General features: G+C 35.7%; 1 protein-coding gene across 6 annotated transcripts in view; it reads right to left on the bottom strand.

The window, feature by feature from the left end:
* CDK17 (cyclin dependent kinase 17) overlaps positions 1-14,465 on the bottom strand; it is a 122,798-nt gene that overhangs the window by 41,474 nt on the left and 66,859 nt on the right. For all 6 annotated transcript variants that reach the window (XR_006886212.1, XM_046646723.1, XM_046646725.1 and 3 more), the window contains exons 3-5: positions 5,994-6,158; positions 1,877-2,010; positions 382-507 (exon numbers count right to left, since the gene is read on the bottom strand). Coding sequence is in view for 5 of the 6 variants with exons in the window: in XM_046646723.1 (XP_046502679.1) it covers positions 382-507; positions 1,877-2,010; positions 5,994-6,158 (425 nt within the window). In the remaining variant the exon portion in view is untranslated. The remainder of the gene's footprint in view (positions 1-381; positions 508-1,876; positions 2,011-5,993; positions 6,159-14,465) is intronic.

Here is a 14,465-nt window from a genome sequence, read left to right as displayed (position 1 = left end):
TGGAATTTTCTTTTATTGATCTGGGTAGTGGTTACAAAGGTATGTTAACTTTGCACAAGTTCATTGAGCTATATGGGCATGGTTTGCGGACTTTTCTATACATCTAGTATATATTAATATATATTTATATATCTAGTACATATTCTGCACATCTAGCATATATCAATAAAATTTATCAAAAACTGAAATAAAATATAGCTTATATTCTATTCCAGTATGCATCTTTAAAGCCTTAAGAATGGAAAGTGATGAAATCCATAAGGCAATGTAATAAAATTTAGTTATTCAAAATTCAAATATAAAAATTGCTATAAAATGCTTGCATCCAGAAAATCAAACAAACAGATCTGATGGTGTAGGTATAGGAGACTAAAAACTTACTAAGGAAGCTCTCCGAGACCTTCGGCTCATTGGTTGATCAAACGGTGGACTGTTTATCTGCAATTTTTCAAGATATCCATCAGGTATTCTGATATCTGCAGGCAGTGATAACCGCTTATTTAAATCCTTCAAAAAAAAAAAAAAGAAAAAGAAAAAAGATATTTGCAGGAACTACAAACAGAAAAGACAAGGGCGTCTGATCTTTGAATTCATGGGCTCTAATATATTATTTCCTAGTGATAAATAACTGTAAAGTTTTATCACAGTTGCAATGTTACCTATGTTGATTATACATAATATACTGAAATGTAAACATATTTACTGTAAGCAGAAGTACACAATGTAGTTTTACTGAAATGGTACTCTGCAACCCAGTTATTTGAATCCTTTCATTGGTAAATTCACATGGAATTTACTTTGACATTATCATACCACCTAGCAGGAATAGGCAAAGACTATACCACAAAATGTGATTGGTTTAACTAACCAACTAGATATTTTATGATTTTGTATGTAACACACGAGAAAATTGAAATATTTTATTATCGCTATGTCAATGAAAAGAAGTAAAAGGCATTTGCATTTGTTTCATTTAATTACAGAATGTGAACTGAAAGAAACTTAAAAGAAAATCTTGCCTGTATTATTCTACCAAGAAATATAAATACTACAAAAACAAACCCCTACTATTCATAATAGTAGCCAAACCATGAAACAAAATTGAGATGTATAAGAACTGTATAAATTCTTATTGAGAGATATATGACTTAAGTATAGAAATATACTACATTCCCAAACGTATATGGAAATTAATAAAAGAAACCTCAACTAAATTGGAGTCGGGAAGATCTGTAGGGGCAGCTCTCACGCCCTAGCATACATCATCAATTACTCCAAGAGGGAAGCAATGTATGCTTGCATCTCCAGCAGGAAGTACAACTACTTTACTACTGAAGGTGGATTTTTCTCCCCTCTTGGCAACAGCCCAGCCAATGAGAAGCACCACCGCTTAGCCAATGAGAAGTTGTCACCATCCTAAACTGTTACTTTCCTCCAAAAGGCAGAATGTTAAAAATCATTAATGTATACTTGTGCCTTGGGATAGTATATAATTAGAAAAAAGGAAATTTTGACAAAACTACTCTTTACTAATGCAAAGAAACAACTTTCTTACAAGTATCATCTGCCTTCATGAGAATTTTCAAATAGGCATTTACAGTCATGCACCGCATAATGACGTTTTGGACTACGACAGAGGGTGGTCCCATAAGATTAGCACCATGTAGCCTGGGTGTGTAGTAGGCTATACCATCTAAGTTTGTGTAAGTACACTCTATGATGTTTGCACAATGATGAAATCACCTAATGACGCACTTCTCAGAATGTATCCCCATTGTTAAGCCTGCATGACTGTACTCTGATATATACGTGTGCATGTGTATTTATACACACAAACATAAAAATACAAGAATATTTATGTTTTTTAAATGGTTACCTCCATTGAGATCCGTCTATGTATACGATTTCTAAGACAAACACCTGTAGGTGACTGGACTTCATCAGATGATGTCCCAGAAGCTTGGTCACTCTCACCATCTGATCCCATTTTTAGATTTTCATGAACAATATCTGTACCAGAAAATGAAACATTATTTATCTTAGAAAATAAGTATTATACTCTACTCTATCACATAGTTTATTATCACTACAGTTAAGACGTAGACAGCCAATACATAAAAATCATAGCAAAGTCTTCTACATTCTGGGTGCCAGAGGTGTGCGTATATAACAGACCAAAACATAACTCAAATGTTTTAAAATAGTAGCAAAAAATCCTTTTACAAGCTCAGATTATGAAAAGTTATGGAAAAAACCTAACATTCAAGTCATTATCCAGAATTGAATAATGAAGTTATAGACTAGAAATAATACTTGAGAATTATTTAGCCAGTTCTCTCATTTTCCAGATGTGGGAACTGAGACCTTGAAAGGTTAAATGACTTTCAAAGGTCATACAGCTTAGAGGCAGAGCTAAAAGAGAAACCTGGTCTTTTGCCTTTTACTTAGTTTAGTATTCTTTCCATTAAATAATGTGCCATTGGGTCTACAGCCAAATGAGCCAGTTCTTTGAATATTCTTTAAAAAACTTTTTTAAAGCTGCTAATGCAGCTTCTCCTCCCACAAGAGTTAAAAAATAAAACAACAACAATTCAAAAAATTGAACCGAATTTTGAAAAACTGAATATCTACTTTGTACCAGACCTACAAAAAAGAATTTATGACCGCCAAAAATCTGTTGGGGGGAAGACATATTTAAACTGTGATACAAGGTCGGTTATGGTATTTTTTCAATAGGGATAAAAGTTAAATGGGAGTAGAGGGGAGGGAGATTAATTCCATCTGAGAATATTAAAAACAGTAAAAACAAACTTGTATACTCATATACCTGCTCATATATTTGCATGTCAATCATCCTGTAATTCATCTAGCAAGAGTAGCCCACCAGAAACAAATGCTAGATCTCGAACACATCTCTTGCCATGAGTTCTCTCTATACAATTTATTCATTCCCCGAAAAGTATCATGTTGTTTCATGCTGCAATACTTTAACATACTTTTTTTTCCTTATCTGTAAGAGATGACTTCCTCCATTTTATCAATTTGTCGGTGAACTCATACTTATTCTTCAAAACTATGGTCAGGTGTCATCACTCAGTGAATTCTTTTCTACTGTCAGACACAGATGACTACTATGGCTGCAACTACTGCACTGAAGAGCAGTTTTTGGTTCATGTGATTTTACATCAAGTTATGAGATAGTTGGGGGCAGGATTTGGCTTATTCATTTTTGTATTACCACAACTTAAAGTGCTTCGTACTTAGAAGGTGCTCAAAAAAATTCCAATAAATTGAATATAAACTAAAAATCAACGAATAGATTAGATAACTGGACTCTTTCTTTCAAATGAAATGTTCTATGAAATATCAATATGTAAAACAAATATTAGTATTTTATAACTACAAATTTGAACTTTTAAGGAACAATATTTGCTTATAAAAATGAGAACTATTTGACAAAAAACTAAATTCAAGGATCTCATCAAATCAGTCTTAGAATTCATACATTTCTGTATTTTGTCTTAGTAACACATTATTGAGAAAATCATTATACACACTGATAAGCAGTTGCAATAGTAATAGGTTTTAATAGATCAATATGTACTTTAAAAGAATATACTTCAATTACACAGAGATTTCTAGAGAAAGTTTATACTGAGATCCGAACAAAAATTTTACTTAGCAGTAAAAGTCAGTGTATTGGTGACTGATTCCTAATCTGATAGTATCTAACACATCTGAGGCTAAGTATTCTTTTGTTATACTTTAAAAATGTTTAAGATAATTGAACTACACCTTCCATTTCCAGGAAAATCTGAAAATCTTCCTTCCTCAAGGAAACATTGAATAAAATATAATAATACTGTAAAATTTATAGCTGAATTTGCAAGATAATACCCAGGAAGCAAAGACAAAGAAAGAACTGAAAGCCCAAAGCTATTATGCATAAATTGATCGGCCATCTTGGGAGGGGTTGCTGATCTTGGGAAGAAGGTGCTTAGGCTGAGCTGCCACACTGGGAAAAAAAGATGAAGCCTCAGGTGTCCCAGCTGCAAGTGAGAGCTTCTTATAGAAAGGCATGAGACTCTCAAAGTCTCAGCTACATCCTTCAGTAAAGGAGGACTTAAAACACAAATCTGGGGGCCAGCCCGGTGGCACAGCAATTAAGTTCATCACTCCCCTTTGGCGGTCCGGGGTTCACCAGTTCAGATCCTGGTGTGGACCTATGCACCGCTTATCAAGCCATGCTGTGGCAGGCGTCCCACATATAAAATAGAGGAAGATGGGAACAGATGTTAGCTCAGGGCCAACGCTCCTCAAAAAAAAAAAAAGAAACATACATCTGCTCTACTGCACAAGGACTACAAAGGAGCATATTAATCTCAGACTATGAATAAATACTTGAGTAGCATCTGACTCAAGCAAGAAATTGCTCATGTCATTAACGAACGAGTGTAGTTCTGACATGAATACTGGTTGGTATAATAAAGCCTTATGTCAAAACTTCACTCATTTGACAATGGTGTAAGCAAATTCTTTGCTGAGTCAGTTAATAGGCTTTTGAGTAGTAGAGGAATATTTACTTCTCAAATGGCTCAATTTTTGTGCCATTCACAATGTAACAGCTACAGAGACAACATACTTTTAAATTTAATCTGCGTGACTAACATAGTCATCACTTTCTCAAGTTTAGACCAGGGATCAGCAAACGTGACCTGTTTTTGTATGGCCCCTAAGCTAAAAATGGTTTTTGCATCTTACAAAAGTTATTTAAAAAAGAAAAAAAATATGCAACAGAAGTATATGTGGCCCACAAAACCTGAAAAATTTACTATCTGGCCCTTTAAAGAAAAAGTTTGCCATCCCCTGGTCTAGACAATCAACAACACAATAAATCAAGCCCTGATCTGATGTGTTTTCCAGTTTCTATGGGGTAAATACTCCCTCCACGGCCAAATTCAAGCTACCAACAAGACATCACTGAACATGTAGCTGGGAGAAACATCCACAATATTACATAGTATTTTAACTACACAGATACAATAGAAAGAAATAACCCCAAAAGCACAGGTAATAGTAAAGTGCAGCAAAATAATTAGTAAATAATGACTTTTGAATATTCATTACCTTTGTTTTTAATTTAGCTTATTTAATTGTAAGTTTATATAATTTAAATTTTAATAATGGCTGTGTTTAACAACCAGCTTGCAAAATTCCTGAAAATTTAACAATCATCTCTCATGAACCAGTGTGAGCCAACTCCAGCACACCATTCTATAGGCTTACACCTCTAGCAATAAAGGCTACACATACATTTCCCATAGATCAAACCCACTGTAGATAGGCTCATACTCCCAAAAGTAACAAAACAAATGAGGAAATAATCTACTATGGCAAGAGTAAGCAGATTAAGCAAGCAGCAGAATAAAACCACCAGAAACTTCAGTAAATATAATTATGCCATGAGACTATAAAATAATTATGCTTAAAATCATTTAAAAAAATAAACATGATAAATAAATAAGACAGCATCAAAAAGACCAGGGAAATAAACAAATAGGAACTTGCAGATATATGTTTTTCCCAGATATTTAAAAACGACATAGTGACCTAAGAATAACAACTCAGGTGATAATCATATATACTAATTATTGCACTGGGCTATCATACAGTGATAATCTGGAATTACTAAAGTATGACCCTAAATTAAGCACCATCTTAGGCTACCATTCATCTTGAAATCTTGCATCCACCTCTTAAGGGTTTTGTCTTCTTTCTGGTGGACAGGTTTTCAAATGTTACTCCTCTGTATTAGCAGCAGTACTACCTTTCTAGAACCTTCCATCTTTCTGCTCTCTCTCTCATTCTCAACTTGATTTTTATCTTATAAGAAAAATCAGGCATTAAAGGCTAGCTGACTTCCATACAACTAAAACATAGCTATGTACATGACCTACAGTCAGAAAGTTAAAAAAAAAAAAAAGACAAATTACCTAATCTGCTTCCATTTCTAGGCATCGCCATGAAGGAGCCAAGGCTTCCTCCAATAACGCTATGTGGTCTCCGCAATGGGGGCTTCTTGAAGGATCCTGTGTACTGGTGGAGGAAGGAATGCATACTGTGAGAGGTTGGAGGCCTGCCATTCTTCACAATTGGCTCTGGGGTTCACAGCATCCAAGAATCATTCCATTAACAGCCCAAGATCCAGGATCACATGAGAAGGATTGAGAAAGCAAAGCAGAAAACAAAACGAAAGGTTATAATAGAGATCATAATATTTAACCTCATTTCTTTGGCTATCTATACAAAGTACTAGAATTAAAATAATTTCTATGAAAAAATACTTATGGAAAATACTTTTAATATTTGAAATTGGTCTAGTAATTATCCATTTCTTATATACCCAAAATTGGTTAGCAATCACAAAACTATTATTATAGCCCATAGATTTTTGATCCATTTGCTTGTTTTAATACATCTCAAGATTGTTTCTATAGTACTCCTACATCTACTGACTGCCTTGCAAATGCCTTACGATTAGGCATGCTGTAGAATATAAAAACATGGTCCTGGCCTGAAGTAACTTACATTTGCTAGACACTCAAAAAGGTATGTCAGTCAGTAAATAAAACAGAAGTACTTGAGTACAGGTCAGTATAGAGGTTCTAAAATTTATTACCCCAAATTTGGCATTTTTTTTTAAAACCTTTTTCTCTTTCTCTTTTTGCAGGGGAAGATTTGCTGTAAGCTAACATCTGTTGCCAATCTTCCTCCTTTCGGTTTCTCTCCTCCCCAACCAAAATCCAGTACATAGTTGTGTATAGTTGTAAGTTCTTCTAGTTCTTCTATGTGAGCAGCCACCACAGCATGGCTACTGACAGACAAGTGGTGTGATTCTGCGCCCAGGAACCGAACCCCAGCCGCTGAAGCACAACACACCAAACTTTAACTGCTGGGCCATTAGGGCTGGCTCAGGATTTTTAATATAAATAGTTCTAAAAGAAAATTACATACCTATAACCAAGCAGAAATATTTTCAAAACATAATACTTAAAAGTTACTTAATTATAAATGGGGAAAATCTTGCTTTGTGATGTTTACAGGGAATCACTTGACCCCCTTCCATCTCCAAAGAAGAGCTCTGATAAAGGTTAAGGACATGATGTCTTCTGTGACACAATTAGTCTTTTGTATTAGCATTATGTTTTTACTGGCAGTATACTAAAGGAATTTTAAAAGGAACTAGTCTCCTCTGAATATCGTCTCCCTTTCTTCTGTAGCTGAAAATCAGAAGTAAGGATATGTCCTGCTGAGGGGATTCCTCTACCTCTAAAGGCTAATCAGACACCAAGGAAGAGTTGGCAGGGGGTGGGTAGCTCAGATCCACAGAACAAGACCAAAGTATGGGCTTAGGAAAAATGAGCCAAGCAGACCACTTGGCCTGTACTTCTACCATTGATAACTGCTGCCTAGGAGGAGAGAGCAGAGGGAAGATAGGGCAAAAGGGTCGTCTAATCTGGGTAGAACACTAGACTGGAAGTAGGGGGAGTGCTTAACCAGTGATGGAGAATATCTGTCCAAAGTGTCCCATGGCCTGTACATTCCTGGGCAGCAGCTGGCTGATCAAGGATTTGGGGATCTTAACTTAAGCCTAATAAAATAACCAGTGATTTAATGATGAAGGGGGAGGGGGTATCTGATATAAATGCATAAATTAAATAGGTACAAGCACTGTGGGATAAAGGAAAGAACATGTAGGAATTTTTTCTCTTTCTAGATTATATTTCATATCTGGAATCGTAATAAAATGTATAAATATTCTGCCTATAGACAACATTTGTTTTAGTTGCTCTGTAAAGTTGTCCTGGGGAATATAATTTTATACTCCTGGGGAATATAGCTAACAACATTTAATAATTCAGGGGATATTTATTGTTTGCCTACCATTTAACAAGCACTACTCCAGGCCCTGGGCATCAGGAGATGAACAAAACAAACAAGGTACTACTCTTTGAGACTATAAAAGCTAACGGAGGGAAAAACAGATAAGAAACTAATGAATAAGAAAAATATAAGACGATGACAGGCAATATACGAAAGAGTAAAATAAAGAGATATGACAGGAAATAAATGAGCAGCTATTTTACACTGGATATTGAGGAAAGTCCTCTCTGTAGAGGGGTTTTTTTTTTTTTTTTAAACATTGTCCCTGAGCTAACAGCTGTTGCCAATTTTCCTCTTTTTTTCCCCCTTCTCCCCAAAGCCTCTCAGTATGTAGTTGTATATTTTAGTTGTATATCCTTCTAGTTGAGCTATGTGGGACGCCACCTCAGCATGGCTTGATGAGCAGTGCTAGGTCCAAGTCCAGGATCCAAACCTGTGAAACCCTGGGCCACTAAAGAGGAGTGTGCAAACTTAACCACTTGGCCACAGGGCCAGCTCCTGTAGAGGGATTTTTAAGAAAGATATAAATGCAAGAAAGAGCCAGTAATGGGAATATGGGTGAGTGATGGGTTAAAAGGTATTCCAGACAGAAGGAAAAGCTACTGCAGAAGTTGACATGTGGCAGAGTTTGACTTGTTAGAGCAGTCATCCTCAAACTTTAGCATGTTTCAGAGTCACCTTCAAAGACTTGTTAAAACACAGGATTGCTGGACTCCACCCCTAGACTTCCTGATTCAGTAGGTCTGGCATGGAGTTTGAAAATTTGCATCTCTAACAAATTTCCAGGGGATACTGCTGTTGCTGGTCCAGGGATCACACTTTGAGAACCACTATATTAGAGCTACAGAAAGATGGAAGTGTAGCTGTGGTATTTAATTATAAGGGGAACAGTGTTATTAAGTGAGGTCAGAGAGAGAAGAAGGTTTGCACGTCATCATAAAAGTTTGAATTTTATTCTGACTGGAAGCAGTTATGGTAGCTTTGAAGTAGGTAGTAATATGACCCGAGTCATGTTTTAAAAATATCACTGAGTGGTCAGGGATAGTGGAACGTGGTGGGGGGGATGACTATAAACAGGTAGCATGAGAGGGATCTCTTTGTGGAGATGAGATAGCTCTTCATCCCGATTGTAGTGGTGGATACACAAATCTATACATGTGATAAAATGACACAGAACTATGCTCACATTTTATTCCAATGTTAATTTCCTGGGTTTGATAATGTTCTATAGTTACAGAAGATGAAACCAAAGGGGGACCTGAGAGAAGAGTACAAGGGACATCTCTGTACTATCTTTGCAACTTCCTTTGAATCTATAATTATTAAAAAAAAAAAAAAATTGGGGGCCAACCCAGTGGCCGAGTGGTTAAGTTCGCACGCTCCGCTTTGGTGGTGCAGGGTTTTGCCGGTTCGGATCCTGGGTGCAGACATGGCACCGCTCATCAAGTCATGCAGCGGTAGCATCCCACATGGCACAACCAGAGGCACTTACAACTCGAATATGCAACTACATACTGGGAGGCTTTGGGGAGAAGAAGGAGGGAAAAAAAAGAAGAAGATTGGCACCTGAGCTAACAACTGTTGCCAATCTTTAAAAAATAAAAAAAATTTTAAACATCCCTGTGGATGCTGTTGGAGAACAGATGATAGGGAATCAACTGAAGGGAAACAGAAGAAGGAGACTACTCTAGTACCCTAAGCAACAAATGATGCTGGCCTGAACTAGCATGGAGAGAAACAGACAGATTTAGGATATATTACAAAAGCAAAACTGAAAGGCCAGCAGACATGGCTGCAAAATTACTTTTATACACATTCTCCCACCCAGCTTTTAGTGAGGACCTATATTAAAAACATCTACCCAAAGAAAATTTTTAAATCCCCAGCAGAGCAACTATGAAAAATATATGAAATATGCTATGTGAAAAGGCAGTAATTTGAATCATGTATAATCAAGTATATAAATGAGTCTCATTAATAGTGAGCTTTTAATAGTTATTTATGTAGTAAATATATAGGAAGCTAAAATGGCAGAATAGGAAAAAAGAGGAGAACAGAAAGATAAAGGAGAGAAAAGAATCAAGGATAATTCCTGGATTTTTAGCAGTAACTATTTTGTTTTATTTAGGTTAAGTGAGGGAAGTTGGAGTACAAGCGGATTTTGGGGGAAGGAAATCAAGAATTCTGAAGGACCATCCCAATAGCATAAGTGGTTAAGTTCGCACACTCCGCTTAGCTGGCTCGGGGTTTGGAGGTTCAGATCCTGGGTGCAGACCTACACACTGCTCAAGCCATGCTGTGGTGGCATCCCATATACAAAGTAGAGGAACACTGGCAAAGATGTTAGTTCAGGGACCAAAAAGAGGAAGACTAGCAACACATATTAGCTCAGGGCCAATCTTCCTAACACACACACACACACAAAGAATTCTGATGTGGTCATATTTAGTTTGAGATTCCTATTAGACATCTATGTGCAGAAGCCAAGTATGCATTTGGATATGAATCTAGAAATCCAGACAAAAATCTTGATCAGAGATATAAATTCAGGAGTAGTCAGCATTTACACACTAGTTGAAATCATAGGACTGGATGAGGTCACCCAGGGAGAGCAAACAGAGAAGAGAATGGGGCCTATGGGCGAATCATAAAATATTCTAACATTTCAAGATTATGACAGCAATTAACTGGACAGTTCAATAAGATAATAATACTCTGTATTTTAAAAAGTAATGGAAACCTGTAAGACATTATGGTAAGTGAAATAAGTCAGACACAAAAGGACAAATATTGTATGATTCCACTTATACAAGGTATCTTGAAAAGGCAAATTCAGAGAGACAGAAAGTAGAACAGTGGTACTAGGGGCTGAGGGGAGGGGAGAACAGGGGTTATTGTTTAATGGGTACAGAGTTTCAGTTTGGGATGATGAAAAAGTTCTGGAGATGGACAGTGGTGATGGTTGCACAACAATGTGAAGGTACCTAATGCCACTAAAACTGAACATGTTAAAATAGGAAATTACAGGTTATGTGTATTTTACAATATGCTTAAGAAAGTAATGGAAATCCAAATGAAAATCTGCAGCAGATCTTTCTTATTCTAAAAAGTAATTAGTTCCAACTAAGGATTTCCAATGATTTTTAACAATGTGGTAATCATGATTCCACTAAGAAATTTATTTGGCATCTTATTTATTCTGATTATGTGATCTTCTGATGATGTGAACTACTATGATCAGGAACATGCAATTTCTTAGCCTAATCTGTAGCCTTAACTCATTCCTTGTTCCTAATCCTGCTCTTTTAAACACTAGTATTAGCCTGATCCTATTCCAGACCCTATATACATCCAATGATGTCTGTGCTTTCACCCTCCTCCTCTCAAGGACTTTGTGCTATCTGTAGGAGTTAGCACTATTTACAACCCCCATGTCATCCAACATTGTCAAAAACTGTCACTGCTACCATGTATCAATCAGCAGGAGAAAGGAAGAAACCCGAGAGTAAGACAAAGTCTTGTAATATCCATAAAACTCGGCTTGTTGATTCCAAACGACATGATACATTGCTCCAGTGCACAGACTGAGGAGCAAGGACAAGAAACTGGAGTATCTGCAAAAGTAGACCATTTCAATCTTTGCCTTTTGGGGTTACTTCAAATCTTAAACAATCATGAGAAGCGACACTGAGTTAAGTTTATCATACTTCTGGGGAACATGAAGATGCAGTTCATCTTCATAGCTGCAGGATTGCAGCTGTGTCAAAAGAAGTAACTTTTGTTGTAGCTGTGCTTAGAAGGCCCAAACAGTATAATAAAACATTATTTTTGCCCTTCTATATTTGTGATCTATTCTCTCCATCATATTTAAATTGTCACCTATCCTCCTCATCAAATTAAATAATTTGAATATATCTGCTCATTATACAGTAATGCTAACTACTTAAAGATCCTGAAATATAACTTTCCGTGATATGTCTAAAACAGTATTAAGACTTTTACCAAGCAAATTGAGAATCTATGAGGAAAAGGTATTTCTCAGATGAACTAAATGTTTTTATTGAGATGAAATTCATATAAGATAAAATTAATTATTTTAAAGTGTACAACTCAGTGGCATTTGGTACATTTACAATGTTGTGCAACCATCACTTCTGTCTAATTCCAAAATATTTTCCTTACTACCAAAGGAGATCCTGTATCTATTAAGCAGTCATTCCCCATTCTTCCTCTCCTGAGTCCCTGGCAACCACTAATCTGCTTTTTGTCTCTATGGATTTACCTATTCTGGATACTTCATGTAAATGGAATCATAGAATATGTGACCGTTTGGGTCTGGATGCTTTCAGTTTTCGAGGTCCATCCACATTGTAGCACGTATGAGTACTTCGTTTCTTTTTATGGTTGAACGATATTCCATTCTAGGGATATACTACATTTTGTTTATACATTCATGTGTTGATGGACATTTGGGTTGTTTCCACCTTTGGCTACTGTGAATAGTGCTGCTATGTACATAAACATTAGTGTACAAGATTTTGTTTGAATACTTGTTTCAACTCTTTTGGATATATCCCTAGGAATAGAACTGCTGGGTCATATGGTAATTCTATTTCCAACTTTTGAGGAATTGAGATGAATTAATTTTTGACAGTTTTAAAAAGATTAAATATTCAATATCTGTTCAGTTACTAAAAAAATCTGATGTGTTCAGAATTCGTTTTCCTTGAAGGTACTTTAGAAATAATATTTCTTATACCTCACTCTGCAAATTATTGTGCAAAACTTTTATTTCATATTTAGAAAAACTGTATTGAGTTAAAGTCAGTATGCATAAATCAACCAAGTTTGCAAACTTTCAACTTATTTTAATATACTAAATATAAATTCAAGATTCCTCTTTCCCTGGGTTCAATCTACCTGTCAACGTGCAAACACACTAGCTTCTCTAGACAGGCACTCTAATGTGAACTATAATTATATTATACATTTATAACTGAGTTAAAGCCTTCACAGTATGACTCAATTATCAAAATGACAAAGATAACAGTTCAAATTCTATTTGGATGGGGATAGAATATGTATGAGTGAGAGTACATGTGCCTATATGTATAACCTAATGTATCATATGCATGATAATTTTTCTAAGATTTTTATAGTCTTATCCCTATATATGTGTACTTCTCCATTTGATTTGTTCTATAGTATGCATGAGAGCCACCTGTCTATATATAGTGCAAGAATAACGGAATTGTGCTCATGCATGTGATGAACAAGAGACAAGAGATCAAAAATTGGTTCAAAGGCTGTTTACTTAGGGCAATCATAAACTACATTCTGCCTCCTCTTTAACTAGCATTGCCACTATATGGCTGTTAGACAAAGACCACTTGCTTCACAAGCTGGTTACATCATTTGTGAGAAGATCATTTAAAAAGTATAGTCTACCACTTCTCGTTCATTAAACCATATTCAGACACAGACTGTGATCTTAGGAGCTTTTTATGCTCTAAGATAAACTCCATAAAGAAAGAATATGCTGGAATCAGCTATCAAGCACTGACAGATGACCAAAAAGGTAGAGAATCTTTGTCAAAGCTGTTGGTGAAGTCAATGTGCTATTACACATAGGGAATAAGCAATAGCAAATTATAACTCAGAGACGGCCTATGCTACCAGCATCTGTAACCCAAGAGGAATTAATGTCTATTATGACATCTTCATAAGTATTATTTCAAGTAACTCAGGTTAAGAGGAAACTCAATATAGCTCCTATTTTCTCTTCTCTACTTCACGTTAATATTACTACTATAATAAAAGAAGTTTTAATAAAGTAAACAATATGTACTACTTGGAAAAAAAAAGTTCAATGTTTCACCATATTAAGCATGTTTTAAGACAATGCTAAAATATTCTAGAAAACATGTAATTAATCTAAAACATTAATTAGCTCTCCAAAAAGTATATGCATCTTCTTTGACTCACTCTTTTTTTTTTCAAGGAGAGGTTTTCTTGTTGTTAAATACCAATTAAGAACATGTCCCAGAAACCATCTATCAAGTTGTATATTGTGCTTCTTTTACTCCCAAACATCACTGGCAAATAGTTACCAAGACTCTTCCATCATAAGAATGAACACCTTTGTTCTGGGGCTTAATTAATACCAAGAATTCAAAGAGGGTATGAGAGAGAATTAAGGATTTCGCTCCCAGCAAGAGGAATAAAAGTAAAACATTGTAAAATCATCTTTGAGATTTGACCCAAATGCAAAATGTTTCCCTCCTACATATAGGTAAATTGTACCCAAATTATTAAAGTTTCTAATGAACTCATCTGTATCTCCTCTCCAGTATCACAATGAGCCAGATGACTCTGAGTAAATAATGACAGGAAAAGAGACAAACTGAAGCTTGGGTAGGCTAAATTACTTACCCAGAGTAATACAAACTAGTAAGCGTATAAGTGTATCCCAAATTCCAAGCAATGACTTTTAACTTAAAATCCAGAGCCCTTTCCATGAT

This window comes from Equus quagga, chromosome 19 (genome assembly GCF_021613505.1).
Source record: "Equus quagga isolate Etosha38 chromosome 19, UCLA_HA_Equagga_1.0, whole genome shotgun sequence".
Taxonomy (NCBI): domain Eukaryota; kingdom Metazoa; phylum Chordata; class Mammalia; order Perissodactyla; family Equidae; genus Equus; species Equus quagga.
Note: the sequence above shows the minus strand (reverse complement) of the source record. Positions and strands in the feature narration are given on the sequence as shown.